Source organism: Brassica napus, chromosome C9, assembly GCF_020379485.1.
Source record: "Brassica napus cultivar Da-Ae chromosome C9, Da-Ae, whole genome shotgun sequence".
NCBI lineage: Eukaryota > Viridiplantae > Streptophyta > Magnoliopsida > Brassicales > Brassicaceae > Brassica > Brassica napus.
Window position 1 is genome coordinate 52,171,894 of NC_063452.1, and position 22,427 is coordinate 52,194,320.

At 32.0% G+C, this 22,427-nt stretch overlaps 2 protein-coding genes and 1 long non-coding RNA gene across 11 annotated transcripts; all 3 read right to left on the minus strand.

Moving 5' to 3' along the window:
* Positions 1 to 3,680: 3,680 nt before the first annotated feature.
* LOC106406962 (heavy metal-associated isoprenylated plant protein 3) lies at positions 3,681 to 7,047 on the minus strand. Of its 9 annotated transcripts, XR_007328243.1 has the most exons (8): positions 6,902 to 6,990; positions 6,631 to 6,772; positions 6,345 to 6,553; positions 6,150 to 6,237; positions 4,907 to 6,014; positions 4,572 to 4,817; positions 4,386 to 4,485; positions 3,681 to 4,281 (listed from the first exon to the last, which is right to left on the minus strand). XR_007328243.1 is itself a non-coding variant. In XM_048767336.1 (6 exons), exons 1-5 carry the CDS (start codon positions 6,908 to 6,910, stop codon positions 5,665 to 5,667), a joined length of 798 nt encoding a protein of 265 aa, XP_048623293.1. In that variant the 5' UTR covers positions 6,911 to 6,990; the 3' UTR covers positions 3,681 to 3,828; positions 5,638 to 5,664. The 9 variants fall into 9 exon arrangements, 3 of the variants coding, with proteins under 3 accessions (XP_048623293.1, XP_048623294.1, XP_048623292.1); XR_007328245.1 differs by having other exon boundaries at positions 4,386 to 4,814; XR_007328246.1 differs by having other exon boundaries at positions 4,386 to 4,493; positions 4,572 to 6,014.
* A 5,888-nt stretch (positions 7,048 to 12,935) lies between these two features.
* On the minus strand, positions 12,936 to 16,381 carry LOC111207733. The gene is made up of 2 exons (XR_002659987.2): positions 13,750 to 16,381; positions 12,936 to 13,635 (listed from the first exon to the last, which is right to left on the minus strand). It is a non-coding gene; the product is annotated as an uncharacterized LOC111207733 (long non-coding RNA).
* Positions 16,382 to 17,846: 1,465 nt separating this feature from the next.
* On the minus strand, positions 17,847 to 20,415 carry LOC106409867 (transcription factor RAX1-like). Its single transcript, XM_013850419.3, has 3 exons — positions 19,576 to 20,415; positions 19,339 to 19,468; positions 17,847 to 18,743 (listed from the first exon to the last, which is right to left on the minus strand). The coding sequence occupies exons 1-3, from the start codon at positions 19,709 to 19,711 to the stop codon at positions 17,987 to 17,989; spliced, it is 1,023 nt and encodes a 340-aa protein (XP_013705873.1). The 5' UTR covers positions 19,712 to 20,415; the 3' UTR covers positions 17,847 to 17,986.
* Positions 20,416 to 22,427: the final 2,012 nt, after the last annotated feature.

Consider the following 22,427-nt stretch of genomic DNA (forward strand, 5'->3'; position numbering starts at 1 on the left):
AAATTGTAAATAACTAATCTATATATAAAAATATCACAAAAAATTAATTAATGTAGTGCTATATTAAAATATAAAATTAAATATGTAGATTACGAGCTAAAAATTGTTGAAATCGGGTAATATTAATACTTGTAAATACATTAGATTTCAACAAAAGAGTAAAAGAGAAAAATAAAATATTTCTAAAAGACTTAAATTTTATTGATGATATTAATATTTGTGAACACATTAGATCTGAACAAGAAAGAATCGTACGAAAAAAGACATCAAAAACAACAACAACAACCATCTTCAGTTACACAAAATTTGTTTGGACAATATTTTGGAGGTTCCAGATCATATTTACCTAATTATTAGTGTTGTTGTAATATTTAATTTCGTGTAATAGTTATGTCTTAATGTAAATTTTTTAAAAGATTTTTTTTGTTAAGTTTCTTTGTATATTGTTGTTGTCTAAATCTAGTTCTAAAATATTTTAAATTTTACTTTAATTTTTTTTTAATTTTATGGGTAAAACTTAAATTTATATAAAAAAATTAGGAATTAAAACGATAAATGATAAAATATTTAAAAATCATAAATGTGATATGTGATTGTAAGGACCAAAATGCAAACAAAAATATGGAACTTCAAATTTGAAATTTTGAACAGTGAAACTTCAATATACAGTTTTATTTTTTAAAATTTCAAATTTGAAGTTTTGATTTTTTTTAGAGAAAAAAACTTCAGATTTGAATTATAAAGTGTCTTTTGGAGATTCTCTAACCATTTGTCTAATTAAATTGAATTGGTGATCGATGCAGGGGAACCAAATGAATTGATGACTAATTGTGACGCTGTCAGGGCCGGCCCCGAGAGTTTGGAGGTCCAAGACCATTTAGTAAAGGTTTCAAAAATTTGGGGGCCTAAAAATTTTTTTTTTACAAATTGGGGGTCTATTTACATATAAAAAAATTCAAAATTTTTGGGGGCTCAAGGCGAATGTTTCATTGGGCTTGGCCCAGGGCCGGCCCTGGACGCTGTTTATAACTTTTCTTCTAATTGCTAAATAGTTATTGTTATATCATGTAGTAGAGGTCTAAAACATACAATGTAACACAACCGTTGGTTAGTTTGAGAAATATTCCCGCAATGTTTTTAGGATCGCAAAATAATAAAATACAAGACCCAAATAGTAATATGTTAATCGATTTTTAATATATAATATGACTAGTTCTCATTCGCATTGTCAGCATCTCACCTTTCATTATCGAGTTAAAAAGCTCCAACAAATTATCGTTTCCGATTTTAGTGTTTTACGAAGACAAAGTTGAATTAACTTATTTTACAAAAAAAAAAAGAAGAAGCTGAATTAACTTTTTTTTTTGCAACATGTTTTTTTTTTTGTAACTTGAAGCAACATGTTTTCTTTTGTCATCATTCATGTATTTCCACCATTCAACTGTTTAACTTTTACATTGGTTTTAGCTTTTACATATATCAAAGACAATCAAATAATCCACATTCTGCATTTTGGATAATATGTAGTAATTCGTTCTAACGTAGCACTCGATTCCAATAACATTAGCATACCTCTTTATTATCAGCCAAAAAAACTTATCTCGCGGTTGCACCAAATTCTCAAACACCACACGTTGTATAAATATGCATCATAGAACAAGAGTATGAAAATAACAAGACAAACTACGAGAAAATCATAGATTGATGAAGAATAAAAGGAAAAATCATTTTTTTTTATATTGGCAAAACAAATCGATCAAAACACGTTTTAGGAAGTTGGAATATTTTTAAAATATTTTCTTAACAGAAATTCCTTAATTTTCGAAAAACAGATTTTCTTATTCGTAGAAGGCACATTCTACAATGAGTAGAACCATGACAAAGATCTTGAATGCAATTTCTACCTCATGTAGACGTACGTGTTGTATTTAGATTTCACATTCCCGAAATTTTAGAATACTTCATAAAACTAGAAACTGCATTTGAGAGAAAATAAGATATTTTTACAATTAGTATAATTCGCATTCCCCATATTTAGAACTTTAATTAAAAGTAGATTTTTCTTTCTAAAAAAAGTAGATGGACTTGTTTATTCTGAAATTCGTTTTCTACTAACTCATTTTCCGTAGAAGAAGAATTATATTTTTAGTAGAACAAAATTTAAAAATTTTATTTATCAAGTTTTTCAACCAAAAAAATATATGTGTTGTGTATATCCGTGTTTTATTAATTGTTTATATTTTTAATAAATTTTTTGATTCATAAAACTATTTATTTCATTAAATTTTAGAAAGAAATAAGGTAAAAGAAAGACAAAATTGGTTTTATACTAAAAGAGACAACCATGCTAAATTTTTGTTCCGTTTCGGCAATTTTTCAATTATTATATTACTGCTTAATTTAAACAAGACTAACGAAGTAACAAAAAAAATTAACCGGGAGAATTTTTTTAACTTTTTTTTGTCAACGAAATTTTTTTAAACTTAAAAACTAGATCCATATACACAAAAAAAAACAATATTTGCAAAATACCCTAGGACTAATTTTGACACTGTTGATATCTTTATAATACAAAATTACCCCTGCTCCAACTATCTGAACCATTCTCTCTCTTGTGTCTTCTTACTATCTTATGCCTAGAACAATCTTCTTACTTTTCTCTCTCTTGTTTATTTTTAAAATCACCAAACACAATTTTTTTCCTATTAATCTACAAATGTTTTTTTCCTTATCTTTTCTGTTTCCAATGATGTGAATCAGCAACGGGTACGTATATTTCAATTAATACAGAGTATGAATCTAATGAGTACTATCCTCACATGAGTTTTGTATATGTCATCTCTATTCTTTTACTCAATCTGTCCGTGATATGAATGTCTAAGAAATTTTGTTTAATATACATGTGAGATCTCTTCGATTCATTCGCTGGTAAGAGCTCATGGTTGTATTGATGGTTTGTATAATCAAGAAATATAGAAATTTTCCAACATTGATGAAACCTGAATCTAACATTTAAGTTATTGTGCTTGTAGTCGATATTTATTAAGTTAACGGATAATTGTTTGATTACATGCTACAAATCAAATATTGTGAGTATATGCATGTTTGGTTAGTTATTACTAAACCGGTGGATGCCGATTTTTTCACAAAATATATTATCATTAGCTGATAAATGTTTATTTAGGTGTTATAAAACATGTTAACAGCCTTTTAAAACAGTTTGTAATTTAAAAAAAAAAATAGTTTGTTTTGGCTGATAAATAGTTTGTTAGATGCTATGAAATAAGTTAGTAGGTTAAAACAAGTCACATAATAGTTTACTATATTATGATTAGCTGAAACATGTTTGGTTAACTGTTACAAAATATGTTATCGCTTTTTACATTGTTTGGTAAAATGGTTAAAGTAGCAATCGTTAACTAATATATATATTCTATTAGAAGTTATAAATTATGTTAACATGTTAACTTAATCATTATCTATTCAACTAATATTATCCTAGCAGTTAACAATTAATATAATATATATAATCAAAATTTAGGGCAAAAAAGAGAAATATATAAAAAATTAGGGCAAGGGTAAAACGGAAAAATATGACAAAAATATCTACAGTGGACATGAATTTTTCTTGCTTTAGAATAGTTTCTTAATTTCTTGGTGAACTGGGTATATTCAGTCAATTGTCTCTAAAAACTAAAAATGCTCATATAGAAAAGGAAGTTTTGAGAACTGAATAGTAGAAATTAAAAACCCAAAAAAGTTTACAAACTAAAGTAACTCGACTTTGAAACTACCCCAGAGATTATAAGCATATTTACAACTCCCCACCACTCATCTTCTCACTTGAGTTTTGCAGATGACCTTCTCATCTTCATTGACGGGTCCATCTCTTCTCTTCAGGCAGTGCTTCAGATCCTTAAAGAGTTTGAATTGCGCTCCGGACTGGCTGTTAGTGTTCAAAAGTCAAGTTTCTTTGCATCAGGTTTATCCCAAGCGGAAATAGATGCTATTCAGGTTTCTACTGGAATGCCAATTGCCTCTCTCCCAGTGAGATATCTTGGTGTACCTCTATCCTCTTCAAAGCCTACTCTCTCTCACTGTGAAGTACTCATTCAGCAGATTAAAAGACGTCTTTCCTCCTGGAGCGCTAAATCCCTCTCTTTTGCTGGACGTCTACTCCTTATCAAGACCGTGATATCAGGAATCAACACCTTCTGGTGTTCCTCGTTTATATTGCCAAAGTCGGTGATCAAGAGAATCAACTCTCTTTGTGGTATTTTCCTATGGAAAGGAGATGTGGAGGGTCATCATACTGCGCGAGTTTCATGGGAAACAGTAACTAAAGAAAAGAGTCAAGGAGGACTAGGAGTCAAGGATTTGTATACCTGGAACAGAGCTTGCACGTTGAAGCTTATTTGGCTGTTGTTCTTTCAATCGGGTTCAGTTTGGGTGGCGTGGTTCAAGACGGAAATCCTGTCAGGGAATCTGAGCAACTTCTGGACAGTTAAGCCTAATAGAAAGTACTCTTGGCTAACTAATAAGTTAATCAAAATGAGAGATGTAATGTTTACCTGGATTAAACTTAAGATTGAGAGTGGCAGAGACTGCAGATTCTGGACAGATAACTGGTACCCGGAAGGAAAGATTTGTGAACTCATGACAGGAGGTAGAAGAACTAGGCTTGGTATAAGACAAGATGCAACCATCGCAAGCTTGTATGACAATGGTCACTGGCTTCTGCCACCGGCAAGGTCTGAAAATCAAGTAAGCATTCTTGCTTTCCTCTCTGGCCTGACAATATCTACTGCTGATGACTTCTACGTTTGGGAAATTGATAGAATAGTTAGCGCAAAATACACTACTGGGCTAGTTTATCAAAAACTGAGAGGAGACTATACTCATATACCTTGGACTAAAGCAGTGTGGATTAAAGGAGGCATTCCTAAGCATTGTTTTATGGTGTGGCTGGTGGTTCTGAACCGCTGCCCAACTCGCAATCGTCTCCAGTCCTGGGGTTTGCAAACTGATACTAACTGTCTTCTCTGTGGTCTTCATCCAGAGAGTCGAGATCACCTCTATTTTGATTGCCCTTACTCGTGGGAACTATGGTCAACTATGGCCACAAGATTCACTTTGAATCCTTTGAGGACATGGGATCGCTCACTAAGTCAGATGCACACACTCTCTGGTAACAGATTCCGGCGTCGTCTTCTCCTGCTAGCCTGGCAAGCGATCATCTACTGGGTTTGGGCTGAAAGAAATTCTAGACTTCATCGACACACTTTCCGATCTCCTGACGTGTTGCTCCGTCTTGTTGATTGTCAAATTAAAGACCGCATCAACAGTCTCCGGGAAGTCAACCCAACAACTTGTTCACAGCTCCTCCAATTATGGTTTCTTGCTTGTGATCCTACCATCATCTCCGCTTGATTGCTCCATTCTCCGTCTCGTTATTTCTCATCAAACGTTTCCAAATCCGTTTTGGGCTAAACTGCAATGGGTTTCTTAACTATGGGCAATATTTTGTTTTTATTAACTGGGTCTTGTTTTGTAACTGAAGATCATATGGGCTTCTGAACCTTTTTCTATTTTTCTGCGTTTAAATTAATGAAAGTCTTTTCAAAAAAAACTCCCCACCACTCTCCAATATTTTCATCCGCCGCCTCACATAACGACGCAAGCATTCGGATTCTCATCACTGAACATCTGAGGCGCGTGGGCCTGAACCGGATAATACCCATATGGCCCACCCGGGTAATACGCTAACTCGTGATAAGGCTGAGCCGCCACGTACTCCATCATGTTCACCCCCTCGCCGCCTTTGTTATCCTTTCCCCCGCCGCCTTTCTTCTTGTCGCCAGACTCGTTCTCTTTGTCTTTATCCTTCTTCGGCGGCACAATCTCCACCGGACGTTTCAGCTTCTCCGACAAACTCTCCACGAGCTTTTTCACATCCATTGTTCCTTTAACCGTCACCAACTGCTTCTCTTTGTCCATTGTCATCCCATTCACACCTAAACGATTCCAACAAACAAACAAAAACAAACAATTTAAATAGAAAGCCTTTTTTCAAAAAAAAAACAAACAAACAAATGTGAGCGTTTTGCAAAAATAGCGTTTTGAACAAAAAAACGTCTTGTGTCGCAAACCTTTGGTTTTAGTGACAGTCTTCTGGATGTTAGCGATACAACCTTGACAATGGAAGTTCAGCTTCAACACCGCCGTTATCACCGGAGCCTGAGAACATAATAATAAATGTAAATAAATAACATATCAACAACACTCAGAATCAGATTCTATAATACAAACTGATAAAACGATATAGTAAAAGGTCGAAGCTTTACCTCTTTGGGTTTCTTCTCCTCAGATGATTTCTTTTCTTTGTTTTTGTCTTCATCGCTTTTGTTCTTATTGTCCTTTTTGGGCTGAGGAGAAACCAAGTCGACTTTCTTCTTTGTCTTCTCTGCGAGTGTCTCCCGGAGTTTCGCCGGATCTACTTCTCCGGTCACCGTTAGCTTCCCAGTATCTGACTCTGATTTCACCGTCTCAACTCCTGAGAAGAGAGACATTAATGTTACTTTTTACAGTGAAAACATTAGCTTTGTGGCTTTTAAAGAGGAAAAAACAAACCTTTGAAAGCACGTGCGCATTTGACGATTTTGGAAGCGCAGCCGTCGCAATGCATATCGACCTTCAAAACGACGGTTATAGACGCCGTTTTCTTATCGCCGCCACCATCTCCTTTGTTCTCGTTGTTGCTCTTCTTCTTCTGCTTAGAGACAAAACAGAGAGAGAGAGAGAGAGAGAGCAAATCAAACCCGTTATTAAACTCAGAGAGAGAGAAAACAAAATCCGATAACAAGAATAGAAGATTCTTGATAGCGCGGTTTGAGTGAGTTACCTTGGCCATGGTGACTCGGTTAGTAGTGGGAGAGAAGGAAGTTGTTGGAGAGTGGAGACAGAGTCGGAGGAAGACGAGACCTTGAGAAAGGAAGAACCTTTCGTTTCTATTTATACCCACTCGGTTTAATGGGTTTTATTATGATGATGAATGGTGTATGGTATGGTCTATGATGATGTTATGGACCGTCCACATACGTTTTTTCCGTATTCCATTGTTTTTTGTTTTATTCGGTACGATTTTCCCGGTTAGTGCCTGCCTATGTACGTCCCTTTATTTGCTTTTGTAATTTCGGCGTATATGTTGTGACAGTCTGCTAGTACTTGTATTTAGTCGTAAATAAATAGGGCAATACGAAACATTTGTCTGTTGCAGGTAAATAAAAATAGATCATGTCGACTAATTGTAATTGAGCCATTAACGGTTTTAGTTTCTATGTAATGCTTTCACGTATAACCCCAAAAAATTGGCTTAAACTTTTTATCTCTAAGTTTACATTCTTTTAAAAACCCCCCTAGCTGCAGTTGTTTTTTTTTTCTTTTAAATGGGTTATCGAGATGAAGTTAATACAATGGACATCATCGATTTTACGAACCAATACAATGGGCCTTACTGAGCCCAGTCATAGGTGCTTTTGTTTAGTGGTGTAATAAAAACCTTACTGAGCCTAATTCAATAAGTTAAAAGTTAAAACTATGATACGTTAATGTTTGTTATATAAGCTTCATTCCGAAGACGACCGGGCCAGCTATGAGTTGTCTTTTTTTTTTTTTTGAAAAAAGCTTTCTATTAAAATGCATGAAAAAAAAAATACAATAACCCAACTTAGTTTTAAACCTAATAATTAGAAGCCCAACCGAAATGATAATGTGAAGGAGCCAGAGAGGAGTCATGCAGTTGACGGAGATCAACCCGATCATCGAAACCACAATTGAATCATGGATGAAGAAGTAGCTGGGTTCTGAGATCGCAGACTAGAGCAGTGATTGCGGAGACCTGAAGCTTCTTCTATGTAATCTTGAGTTGCGTTCTGTCCACAACAGATAAATCACACATTGCCAAGCAATCAGAAGAAGTTTTTTGTAAGGCTTTGGTAGACGCAAGTTGATGAGGTAATATATGGTGCTCTGATAATCTCTTGGTGTGTTGCCTTGACATCTAGTTGCAGTTGCTGACCAAATTTCCCAACTATAAGTACATAAGAAGAAGAGGTGATCGCGCGATTCCGACGCAGCATTGCAGAGTAAACAAGCAGGATCCGTAGTGAGCCCCCAATTGAGTAATCGGTCTCTAGTTGGACATTTGTTAAGAACAAAGAGCCAAGAGAGGAAGTTGTGTTTAGGAATTCCACCTTTACACCAGATAATATCAAACCAAGGCACCAGAGGAGCGTGATGCTTCAGCTGTTTGTATATAGCACTGGTGCTGTAATCTTTCCAGACCACCCCGTCTACCTCCCATTCGTAAGTGTCTTCTTCTTCAGTAAGATAGATTCTTTTGAGATAAGTCTGGAATATAACCTGATTGTCCGTTCTCGGTGATCTGATATTCCAGTTGCCATTTGCGTTGATTTCCATCTGCTTTTCCTTTCCAAAGATAGGCTCCGCATATTGCATTGATTTTCTTAATGCAGGCTTTCGGAATAACAAATGTGGCGCACCAGAAGTTCGTGATACCTGCAATGACCCTGTTCACCAGAAGTAGTCTCCCTGTAAACGAAAGTGACTGGGCGCTCCAGGTATTAACCTTACTCTTTACTTGGTTTTAAAGTTATGAAAAGTATATCAGAGGAATTGAACAACTCTTACATTCAGAATTGCTCGATACACTGACATGTTTTCTAACACTTAGCGGATGTTTCTTGTAATTATCAAATAAGAAATAAAAATTGGAATTGTGTTTTATGGTATTATACTATTCTTGAAATATTCGGAAATATTTTAAGCTCCAAGTGCTTTCTTGTTATCAAAAAGACTTCAATCAAACCAGCCAGCTTGGATTTTTCATTATATCATAAAAGTGATACCACAGGGCCTTATTATTTGGTGTAATTAAGCCCAAATAAAGATAGTTTTGGTGTAATTATTTGTATGTTACTAGAACAGAGGAAATGACCATATTTATTTTGCAGGTGAATAAAGCCGATAATGTGAGGGTAACCAAATATGTATATTTTAAGACATGTATTTTATTGTTTTTACATTTTTTATAATCTTTATCATCTTCTCCTTAGATATCACTGAATACTGGTTGATAGTTTACACATTTCTACCTGAAACCTGTACTCTCTCTCTCTTATCTCTCTCAAATCTTTCAGAGAGAGGGAGTCAAGTTTCGTTCGATGCCGGATCCTTTCCGGTGATCTCGTTGCCCGTGTATCGGGCTTGACTCCGGCAAGCGGTGGCTCTCACAGCACCGTCTTGGCTGGCCTTTGCTTCCCGTGTGTCGGGCTTTATCTCCCGTGAATGGCGGCTCCTTCAGCGCTGTCTCTGCTGGCTTCTTACGGATCATTGGGATTCTGATGATTCTTCTTAGTTTTTTACCAGTTTTGTCTAGTTTCGTTTGTAATTTTTATTTTTTTGTTCCTTCTCGATCATCGTTCAGATTTAATTGAGTTTTGTTCTTTATATCGAAAAGCTTCTTCCTTTCCATCTGAGATGGTTTAGTCATCTTCAAGCTTATTTGGATTTATAAAGATGACTGTGGTTGCATGTTCTGGAATTGAAGCTTTCTCGGTGTTGAGATCGTCTTGGATTCATTTGAATCTGGTTTTCTCTCCAATCTTATGAAGCGATGGTCTTTCTCTCTTTGGGCTCTTTCATTTAGATCGAGTTATCGTGGTGGCTCCAATCCTCGCTTCCTGTCTCCGGTGTGTTCCGGTGGAAGTTCGATCAAGCTTTCCGGCGACGACTTTCAACGCGGTGAAGTTGGGTGACGTATTGGCAAACATGTGTTCTCTTTAGGGTCTGAGTTCAACACGTGGTAGAGCCTTCTTGATTTGTTCACCGACTTACTTTGGGCTTTCTTTTGCCTCGGCCTGTTTGTTTTAGGCCTTATTGTATTATCAGTTTGCTTTATGTTGGGTTTTTGTTTATACTTTCAGTTTGAATAATATTAATAATAGACGACAAAAAAAAAAAAAAATCACTGAATACTGAAGATGATCGAGTATAAATATTACTATTACTACTAGGTAACGTTCTATTAGGCTAGCGTGTTACATTTCTATTCCTACACTTATTTTTGTTTTCCTTTGCATTATTTTGATAGAAAGAAAGAAAAATGTCAATGCTAGGAGGATATAAGCTGAAGGAAAAGATAAACCAAAAGTCCAAATGTCATCTGAAATAAATAAACAGTATATGTATTTCCATCAATCAGTTAGCCGCTTCAGACACTGACCAAAGGTGATGACTTTTATACACAATCCTTACGTTTATATCTATAATATGTCGCTCAATTTACTCACACACGCTGTATTAATAACTAGTATATATCCGACATTGTTTTATGTATGTATATATGAAATATAATATATATCTTTAATTTATAATGAAAATAAATTTTATTTTGAGACTAAACAAAAATAATATCACCGCATTTCTATTAAATTATAAACAAAAAAAAGAAGATCAACCTGATGATCGGATTAAGTCTTGATCTAGACAATAGCCATCTTCTCTGAATCTCGTTCCCTAAACCATTACCATCATAAGAAGTAAAACATATTCCAACAAATGGTTAATTGATTTAGTCCATTTTGAATTGACCTAATTTGTGTACGTAACCTTTTTGATCATGCAGTAAGTAGCTTTTGCCAATATCTAAAAAGCAAAAGAAAAGAAAAAAATTATAAGAAAATTAGAAGAAAAAATTTATGATACAATAAAATTTACATAAAAAAAATTATGAGTTCACCTTCATCTGCCGATTTTGATGTGTTCTTGCCTACCACCAGTTATCCATACCAAAAAAAATTTCTTTTTCTCTGTTCAAATTTTTTTTTTGAAGACCATTATTGTATCACCGTTTGGTAAGATACTGTATTGATGTGAATCCAGGATTTACTCTTGGCACTGTAATGACCACTACAAAAAAAGTTTTGATCTGTTTGTTTAGAAACTGCAATTCATCAAACTTTCCGAGAGAGTCTGTAAAATTTTTGCAAAGAACTTATGAATTTATGTGCGAGTAGAGATGAACTTAAATGCATTGTAAATATTCTTTTGAGAAAAATTTAACGGATTTAGATATGTGAGATGATGATGGGAGTAGTGGGATAAATATTAGGGGTTTCTTTTCAAAAAATACATAGAAATCAGTTAGCACACGAAACTCTTTTTTTTTGTATTTACTTTTTTTTTAATTAAAATTATATAATAAATGCCATGTGTCAGGATTTGATTCGCGAAACGACTTGCGCTTTAGTATATAAGGGATATCAAAATTGAAACATTTGAAAAATTTCAACTATAAATAAACACACGTTGTATTGCATATCATCTAGAAAATTTCCTCCAGTTACGGAGACGTTTAATTCAAGTTTCTTTGTGGGATTGTGTCTATGGTTTGATTTCACCCACCATGAACCATCAATCTCCGTGAAGGCTTTCTTTGTCCTTTGCGATGCCCGATTTCCAAAATTCCAATTAGCAAATGGGATTAATATTCAATCTCAAAGTGTTACATTGTGTTTTGATGAGCAAATTTGGGATCCGGGTATAGCATACTACTCATGGAGAATCAAAGAATCAATGGAAGGGAAGATATGGTTTTATCGGTTTCAAAGCAAAAGAATTTCAATGCCATGTATAATTACAACAAAGCATGTTATCTCCTGTAGCGGGAGTGTTCGAGACGAATTGCGATGTAACAGATGGATCGCATTCAATGATCTTCTTAGAGAAAAACGACATTTACTCACAAGAATTGAGAGCCACAAGAAAGATCTTAAAAGACCAAGAACGAAGTGGAGGAAAGCTAGTGAATCAGCATGTCCTACGAATGCGTTAGGAAGCATCGTGTCACTGCTGTCTCTGTTAAAAATTCTTTTTAACAACATGTTTGGTGTAACTTATATTCCACGTAATATGTTACATTGATTTGATATCAATAAAGTTATGAGGTTATAAAAAAAAAACTAAGAAACAAAAGAATAATTTTTTTAATATATTTATAACCTAATACTATAATACAAGTCTAAAAGGCTATCAAAAATGAATAAATAATGATAACTGTGTATATATGTTAATAGAATCAAAATTTAAAACAATGCAATTATTATTGATTTTTTTGTCATCTAAAATATTCAATTGAAACATTAACGATACAGAGGCATTTACATAGCCGGCAAAAAGAAAATATATCCTCGGAATCAAAGCTGGCGGAAAACAAAATTTCTCCAAAAACCACTATAACCAAATTTACCATAAAAGTTTTTGTCCCAACCATAAACAACAAAGAATCCATAGAGAATGAGGCTTCAAATGTTACGATCCGCCCGCACCGCATCGCAGTTAACAGTAACAAAAATCTCTACATATACCATATATCTATATGTTTTTATTACTGTCAAAACTGCACCGCAGTTGTATCGCTTATCCCGCACCGCTCAATCCGCTGTTACTATTCGGATCCTGACTTGGAGCTCACAAACATAACCGGTTAAAACTTTACACATAAAAAGCAAAATTTAACGAAGTTGCCCCCGACCAACAATCGTTAACAAGCTCCTACTAAAATTTACCTGTTGATTCCAAGAATCGAAGCTTTACTTCCTGTAAGACAGAGTCTTAGTCGCGACTAGAACACTGCTATTATTATTACCTTTTGTTAAATGTGTTAAAACACTGCTACTAAGATCATCTTCAATGTATTTCCTTATTTTTTCCTCTAAAATAGAAGAATTCTATAATAGAGATAAATTTGTCTTCAATGTATTACTATATTTCTTCTTCTAAAAATGAATATTCTTGATATATTCTTTTCTAATTTTACAAATAGTACCTTTTATTTGTGAAAGTTGAAAACCAACCCAATTTAGTTTAACATTCATAAAATTATGATATTATTTACACTGGATATTTTTATAGAAACTATTATGTAAATAAAAAGTATGATTATATGTTTATATAAACAGTATATTTTCACTAAAAATATTTATTTTATTTATAATTGTTAAAGTAAAAAGTTATTGGATCATTTTGTGGATAAAAAAATATGTCTCTATTATAGAAGAATGCTATTTCTTTCTCTAAATATATAGATGAAAATAGCAATCATATTAGTATGCTCTACCTATAATACAGAGGCAAATATAGAGGTGGGTTGTAGATGCTCCAATACATGTCGTAAATCTATCTATATATATAAATTGCTTTTTCTTCACTCCAGGACGCGCCACCTCAGCATCCACGTCACTAAGTCATTCAACCTGAACGTGACACCTGTCCACTTTTGCTTATACGTTGCGTTTCATTTAAAAAATTGAATAGATATGGGTTACATCTTTTATGTGGGCTTTAGGCTAAAACACATCCCGATAGTGAGCGTGTAACGTCTCTACACAACAATTCTGATTCTAGGGATTGAGTCGACGAAGTCGGGGCGATGAATCTGTTGGTAAAGATTTTTCTCACGTCGTTCAATCTTCTTCCTCATTGACAGATACATCGCTTTAAAGCCCTTCATAACTCCATCCACCACAATTTATCATTTAATATGAAGCTGTATACCTGCGACTATAAAAAAGTTAGACATCCTCCTCTCAAAATCAGCTTCTCAACCTGATTAACTTGCAAAGTAAAGTTAATCTCTGAGAAATGGCTAAAGTCAAAAGTGCTTCTTACCTTATTCGTCTCGGCCACCTCGACTCCTCGCCATGGCACCCCGCGACTTCTCTTGCGACTTCTCATGTCATCTTTGTTGCCGCTCCGATTGATCTTCGGTGGTCCAACCGTGATTACCTCCCTCCTTTGTCGTGTTTAAGCTTTCTCAGTGGTGTGAGGACGTTTATCTTTTTCACCGCTGCGATCTTCTAAGATCACGACAAACAACCATCTCAGCTCCACATCGCTCTCACCTCCAATTGCAGAGGAGCTCAAGCCGTGATTTTTCCTTCATCAGGCGACGAGACTCATCCCGTAAAGAATTTGAGATTGGCCAATATAAATGTAGAAGACCCTAGATCTGATAAACAACTTAAGTTACACCTATTTGCAGTTTGGTCCTTTCTGTTTTGTTTCTTCTTGAATTCAGTCTCACCTAACTAAAGGAACATTCCACGTGTATATGCAATTAAACACATATATATTTTTTTTTTTTTTTTTTTTTCCGGTCAACATTCGTTTGATTGATTATAAAGTAGAAGAGGACAAGTCCAGAGAGTAGATAAAAGCCCAAACATCCAAAGCCCTTCCCAAAATCTAACAATACACGTGAAAAAGATAAAACATCAACCCCTACTCTTAAGATTCAGCACTCTATAGCGCAAATAAGTCAAATGAATAACAAAAAAAGATCTTTACTAAAAAGAATAACAAAACAAGATCCATTAATCATTATTCGTAATGCCAATTCATAATCACTCCAACGATATTAAAAAATGAACATTATATTGACCATCTCATATTAAATTGACTTACAAGTCAAAATTTAGAACACAAACACACAATTCACTAACGTATTAGGCGACTGGCTAAAATTTTTAAATCAAGAAACTTTATTTTAGTCAGATTATAAACATATGAATTATATCTTAAGGTCAAAAAAGGACACACTATAAAGCCACAAATTTTTAGTAAAATATAAACCGCTGATTGATTATCTATGACGACCATCCGATTTTATGATTTCGAATGGTGATCGACCGCACCGCACCGTACCACCGTGAATAGTAATAAAAATCTCTACATATACTTATGTATCTTATATTTTTGTTACTATTAAAACCACAACACAGTTGTCTGTAGTTGTCCAACATGTCATCCTTTGCGGTCTATAACACAAACACAATGAAAATATATCATCCCGTCGGTAGGACTTTTAAGGTCAAAATGAGTGAGATATCAACTAAATTATCCAAAATGAATTATATGAATACATTTTCCCTAAATTATTTAAAATTATATCAACTAATTGGTAAATCCAAAAAAAACTCAAATCTCCTGTTTTTTTTTCCTGGCAAAAACCAATTTTTATCTATAAAATTTACTCAAATTAACCAAAATAATATGAAACGTCCGTAACCGAAAGGGACCCGGTTTTGTTTTTGATATTAGCTGGTTCCCCACTTTGTTGTAATGTTGTCCAAACTAAACCAAAAACCATAATAACTGAACGAGAACTGAATCAAATTATAAATAACTGAACATATCTTATATCTTTAGAATTAAAAAAAAAAAAACCAAATAAACCAAATCCAACCAAAAATTGAAATGCCTTCTTATCTTAAAGGCCACTTTGACAAAAAAATTCAATGCACATTTTTTTGTGATACATATCTGATTGACAAATAAAGTTGTACATTTCATATTAGCTTGACCTGAAAGTTTATATTAACACCATCCTAAAATTTCAATAATAAACCAATTGTCATCAACTTTGTGTATTTTACAAAAAACCGAGTTCAATGGAAAAGAATGATAATTTTTTTTTAAATACAAAATAACATTCAATACATAATTAAAATAAAATCGTTTAAACTACAAAAAATGTTAAATAAAAATATAATAGAACAAATTATGTTAAACATGAAAAGAGGATATTTGATGAAATACGAATTATAAACTTTCGTTCCATACAGCCAACACTAAAAGTTATAGGATATAGTTACTTCTTCTGGCTTTAGTTGATGAAAACAAAAACGAATATGAAAGAACATTTATATGTAGTGGGTTCATATTGATTTCCAAATTATTAATAGTTACATTACATTTTAGTTCTTTATTGTTTAGTTATGTTTTGCTTCACTCTAACTTCTTTGAATAAATTATTTGATTTGAAGAGGGATGCATGTAACTAAAGTTAAAATAGCATTTAGCAAAAAAAAAAAATTAAAGTTAAAATAGCATGAGAAAAATTTCTAACGAATAGTTTTGTTAATAAACAAAGTTCAACAAAAGCTATAATAAGTTGAAAACACATAACCAGTAAAACACTAAAAATTAATTAACATTTTATTCCAGATATAATTAAGATCTGAAACAAATATATTCTAAACAATCATTTCCTGTTAAATTAGAAAATATTAGTTATTATTTATGATACTATTAAACTATTTATATAGTATTCTAAAACTGACATTGAATTGTTTTACCAAATTTTATTATAATTTAACTGATTTAGCTTGGAGGTAGACTAATTTATATTATCATGAAAATTAATTAGTGTAGATGTTTTTTTAAAAAAATTTGAAACTTCTTAAAATAAATATAGTATTATCTATTTAAAATTAATATTTTCTTTTATTATGTCAAAGTGAATTAAGAAAAGTAAGAAGATATATATATTATCACATTATTCTGAATTGGTTTTGCTAATTTTGTATTATCTGAAAATAGAGAATAATGAAGGATACTTTTATTTTAATTCTAAACCAAAAATGTTTATTAAAAATAACAATATGGTTTCAAAATTCTATTCATTATTGTTTTTTATAATATAGTTTTCAATCTAGAATAATTTTTTTAATATCTCATAAATTAATATAAACTTATATAAAACAGTTTTCATTAACTTCCCGCCCGTAGGGCCGGCCGACCCTAGTCATAGTATAAATGTAGGAAAAGACCACATATATATTATGTTGGCAAAAAAAAAAATATATATATATATATATATATATATATATATATATATATATTGGCAGATAGTCTAGTGTATACTCTTTATGTAAATATATGAATATATATATTGTAGTATGTACTCTTTATAATGAACAGATAGTCTAGTGGAAATAATATTTCTTACAAATGGTCCCATATCAAAATGTATCTCTGTAGAGTGGAACTCATGAGATTTTTTTGTTTGTGCAATATACTCTGTAGAGTGGAACTCAAGAGATTTGGAAGAAAAAAATCTTCAGAAACAGTGCCCTGACTTTGAATTAATTTTGGGTCATATATATTTCAAAACTAAAACAACAATTACAAATGGATATATTTCACTTGACCAAAAGAAAAAATGGATACATTTCACAACTAATAAAACTATATATCACCATGAACAAATCAGTAACTCCATCCAATTTTTGTAAAAATGATCAAGGAAATATTAACAGAATTATTTTTCCACCACTACACATTATATTCGGTGAACGCTTTGTATGAGGCCCAGAGGCTTCACCATATTCTAAATACAAATTCCAAACCGACACAAATTCCAATTCCAAACCGACACTTGTTTTGCAAGAGTTTATCTTTAACGTATTATATACTATATTTAAAGCATATAGTTAGAGCATGATTATCCGGGATCTTTAGTGGGTTATTTAGTGCGTGGACTCCCATAAAACCCTTAAGGATCGGTTACAAAAACTACTAATTAAGAACCGATTTTAATGAATTTCTTACACTGTTCGCGGGCCCCACTGACTCGTGGCGGCCCGCGATTGGTTTGCTTTTAATTTTTTTTTTTTTTTTTTTTTTTTAAAATAAGAAATTGGTTTCTTAGGGATAATCATGTTCTTATAACAGAAATAGTCTGATGGAATGTTAGTAACAATAACAATGCAGTATATATCATATACTTCAATTTCTTTTTCGTTAAAAAGGTATATCTTATACTTTGTTGTAAGTTTGTAAGTTCTAACTAAAAGCTTATATGATCTTACTCTTCACGACGAAAAACACAAAATCTACTCTTCAACCATAAATATATCCTTTTGGGTTTCATGTAATCAAATCTCCCATTGTCTCTTCTTAACTAGAAATCTTTCCAACATCGATGAAAAAAAACACACATCCCATAAAACTGATCATCGTGTCTCTCTCATTCTCTCTCCTCGCATACCCCATCAAATCTTTGATTTTACTAACAGTCAGTCCAATATATATTTATATAAGAAAACAAGAGAGTCTAGAAGAACTAGGAGTAGAAATAGGGCAAGCACGTGTGTTGTAGGAGGCTACTACTGGTTTTGTTCTCAGCTAGGTTGCTTATGAAACTAGAAGATGAAGCTGTGCCGGAACCTGAACCTGAACCTGAACCACCCATGTTTATGTTCGAATTAGTGCCAGTTCCACTAATCATTCGCTTCAAATCCCCATGTCCATTAATGTCGTTATTGTAATACCCTTGTGTGAAATCTCCATTGTACCCTTCTGTCATCTGGTCAATGTGGTGGTCTATCATCATCATCTCTTCTTGCTCCATCATAATCTCTGATCGCTTTCCATTGACCTCTGAGGAGAAATTGTTGTGGTTGCTGTAGTGATCACACATACTGTGGTTGAGCAAGAAACCACTTGTGCCCGAAATGTTGTTGTTGTTGTTGCTGCTGCTCATGTCCTCGAGAGAGAACTCGTGAGGATAACTAGGGTTAAAAAAGGGGAAGATCTGTTGATCATCAGCTTCAAAGCCATTGATGTTGGAGATGAGAGATCTTGTTGAGTTTTCAACATACGGATTGTAGGAAAAAGGTGCAATAGTTGCTGATGGGGTTATTGGTCTTTTCACATCATGAGAATTAGGGTTTAGAAAAGGAGTAGCCATGGCTGCTGATGAGTGAGAGGAAGAGGAGGAAGAAGAAGAAGACATGATTTTCTTCCTTAGCTTTGTGTTCCAATAGTTTTTGATGTCGTTGTCTGTTCTTCCCTGTAGATGAGCTGCTATTATTGACCATCTACAAGTTTCATTATATACATGTGTGTTAGTAGTTAATGCCGGAGAAAATGTTGCAAAGCTATAGGAATAAATGCTGCTCGTAGTTTTGACTGCAGTGATTAAGCTTGTTCATCAATTTATCCAGGTTAAGAACTACTACAGACAACTAGTTCCAAACATTCATAAACTTAATGTAGATTCAGGATAGAACAGAATTTAAAGAGAATCAATTAAGCAAGGAGAGGGAAAAGATTATTCCTTTTAACCCATTTTATTGAATAACTACTCAATGGGCCTTAACAAGCAAAGTGGAAAACTAAAGGCTAGGAGCATGATTATTGAGGTTCTTAGGATGGGGTTCTTACCGGAATATAAGAACACTCCTCTTAACTTTTAACTAAAAAAAGCTAAGAACCGGCTCTTAAATAAGATATTTAAAAGCCGGTTCTTAGCTTTTTTTTTAGTTAAAAGTTAAGAGGCGGATTCTTATATTCCGCTAAAAATCTCACCCTAAGAACCCTCCAATAATCATGCTCTACCATTAATATATTTTCACTTTAGTCTTAATTACTTTCTTATAATAAAAGATAATTTCAAGAGATAATTTAGAGAACCTGCTTCCGATGGCAGCAAAGAGGCTGAAAATGATCCTGTCTTCTTCTTCAGAGAAGTCGCCATGTTTTATGTTTGGTCTTAAATAGTTTAGCCACCTCAATCTACAACTCTTCCCACATCTCCTCAAACCTTAAACAACAACAACAATAAAGAATAGCACACGCTCTTTTTTGGGGTTTGAAGTACAGGTAATGCTGAATCAAAAGTTGAGTTTAAGTAACAACATATATATTTACCAGCTTTGAGAGGAAGAGAGATCCAATTTCCACCATTACCATACTTCTCAATGTAATCTCTGAGCTTAGCATCTTCCTCAGGAGACCAAGGCCCTCTCTTCACTTTTGTCTTGTCGCAGCATGGAGCTCTTCCCATTTTCTCTCGTTAGTGTGTTATTATCTCTTACTTGCTTTTTAAGATGGAGCTTTTGAGTTTATGGAGGAGTAGTTGGATTTGTGGCCTTTTAATAAGAGACTTGGATTTGGACTCAGCTATCAATTATTATTATTATTATTATTGAATTATATAAAGGAAATTTAATTTATAATATTTCAGTTTGTCTCAAAAGCTATGGGGGTGAGAGAAGTCAATATGATTGACATGCATGCATTTTCAATTATTCATTTGTGCGTGTTTTAAAAAGAACTAGATTTTAACTCATACGTTCGTACATATATTTTTCCATTTTATAAATGTATTTGATATTATTACAAATGTTTTAAATATATAATTTCTATTTTAGTGTTATATGTTGTGTAACTCTATAATATATAGTAACTTTTTAATACATTTTTACTTTTTTATTATTTTTTATTACTTACTTATATATTATCGAGTTAGGTACAATAAAATAACAATATGAAATAATAAAATAGAGAACATCTTTCAAAATAAGTTTTTTTCTTTAATTTATATATTTTGCATATACTATATTTTTAAATTTTATTTATTTATATTATAGAAAAGAAATATGCTTAAGATCATTTATATCTACATGTTGTGTTTAAGAAAATATACTTTAACATATATCATTTTAGTATTTTGCAGAATTTATAAGTAAAAACACTGTTTTGATAGCCTTATTGTTTTAATAAATTTTATATATAGTAGTATCTATCATATTATTTTAGTAAATTTTATTTATATAGTATATTTTGGGATGTTATGATATTAAGTTTTTTTTTTAATTAAGACTTCAAAATATTGCTTTAATTTTTACAACATATATAGTTAGTTTTTCGTCTTGCATTTCAAAAAAAAAGTTATTCTTTATTATCTATGATTTTATCTTTTGTAAAATTTGAAATATTATCATTTTGACTTTAAATATGTATTTTTAAAATTTTATATTTTGTCAAGAAAACTTTGGAAAATTATACAACTATTTTTGAGTTTGGAACATTAAATGAATTTTAATTTTTTTTGTTACTACATTAATATTTTTAAAAAACAAATATTAAAATTTATGGCAATATTTTTAAAAAATTTCTCAACATATTTTGTAATTATTAAAATAAAAATAAATTCATAACTAAAATTTGATTTGTCATTAATACTTTAAATGAATTACTAAAATTTCATAGTTTTCTAATAAGATATTTTTTAAATAGTATATGAACTAAAAATTATTATATACTTTTATATTTTGTATATAAACATATTTTACACGATATATTGTTAAGAGTTTCAAAATAAATAAAAAGATAATATATAGTTGTACATATAAAAGTTTAACCTATGTTACTACATTTATTTTTGTATAAAAATATTATATAGTTTACGAATTTTAACTCATTTTAATGATGAGTGATAATTTATTTAAATGAAAAAAATAAAAATATAAAATTTGTTAATTTACCTATTTTAGTATATTTTTCATATTTAATTCATATAGCACTGCTATTTTTTATATAATATAGAATATAATTATAGAATTTATAAAAATAGTATATAATTTTATTTTCTTGTTTTATAATAAAATTATAGTTAATATTGATTTATAATAATATTATATTGCTAATTACGAAATTTATTAATGTTATAAAAACATTTAATTTTTTTATGTAAGATTTTTTTTGATTATTATAATTTAAAAAAAATCAAGTTTATAGTTTGTTTATTATTAATGTAAATAATCAAATATGTCATATTAACTAATTTTTTTAAGTGATCTTACAATGACTTGTTAATAGTAGATTGAAATAGAACCATAAATTAATAGATTAGATAGATTTCTTTGTCTCGAAAAAATTGATTTCCAATAGTTCAATTACTTTATTAGCTCTTCATATTGAGGAAATTACATAGAAATGTGACTTCAACATGCTCAAAAATAAAATAAAATGAAGGAAATTTATATGACCATTCTTGATTTTTGCTTTGGTAAACCCTCCCTCTCGATTTATACATCTGAGGGTTTACGTATTTCATATATGTATTCTGCAATATTAAACACTTGATTTGGATATCCGAGAAGTATTTTTCTTGCACATGATTGTTTTTCATTTTTTGAAAGATGAACAGTTGTTGAGCTGTCAAAATGAATTAAATTTGAATCGATTAATTTTTTATACTTGTCACGCAAAGCGCAAAATATTCAATATCTAGAAACTTTGTGCTGAGTTTGAGGGAAAAAGGAACAATCATTAACTTAAGTTATCTGCTTGATTTGATCATTCATCAAAGTATATTTGCATTATCATGATCAACTATTCGGTATTGAATTTCAAAAAAAAAAAGAACAAATGGAAAAGAAAAAAGTTACGAAAGTTGGTGATATTACACGGACAAAAGGAGAAAACATGTAATAAGCGGGAGATTGCATCGGTCGGACCATTGAACTATGTTGAACTGTCTGATTATAAAGTGACAACAAAACAAAAACCAAAGAAAATAAAATAAAAACCCATATTGTGAAATCCCATTTATCATCACGAGTTGACTTGCCAACGTTGTCTTCATTATTAGATTTAGTAAAGTGCCAAATGAACCTTCATAATTATTCATATCGTACTACTTTGATGGACACTTGCCTGAGTTAATTAATTTTACACACACACACACACACATATATATATATATATATATATAT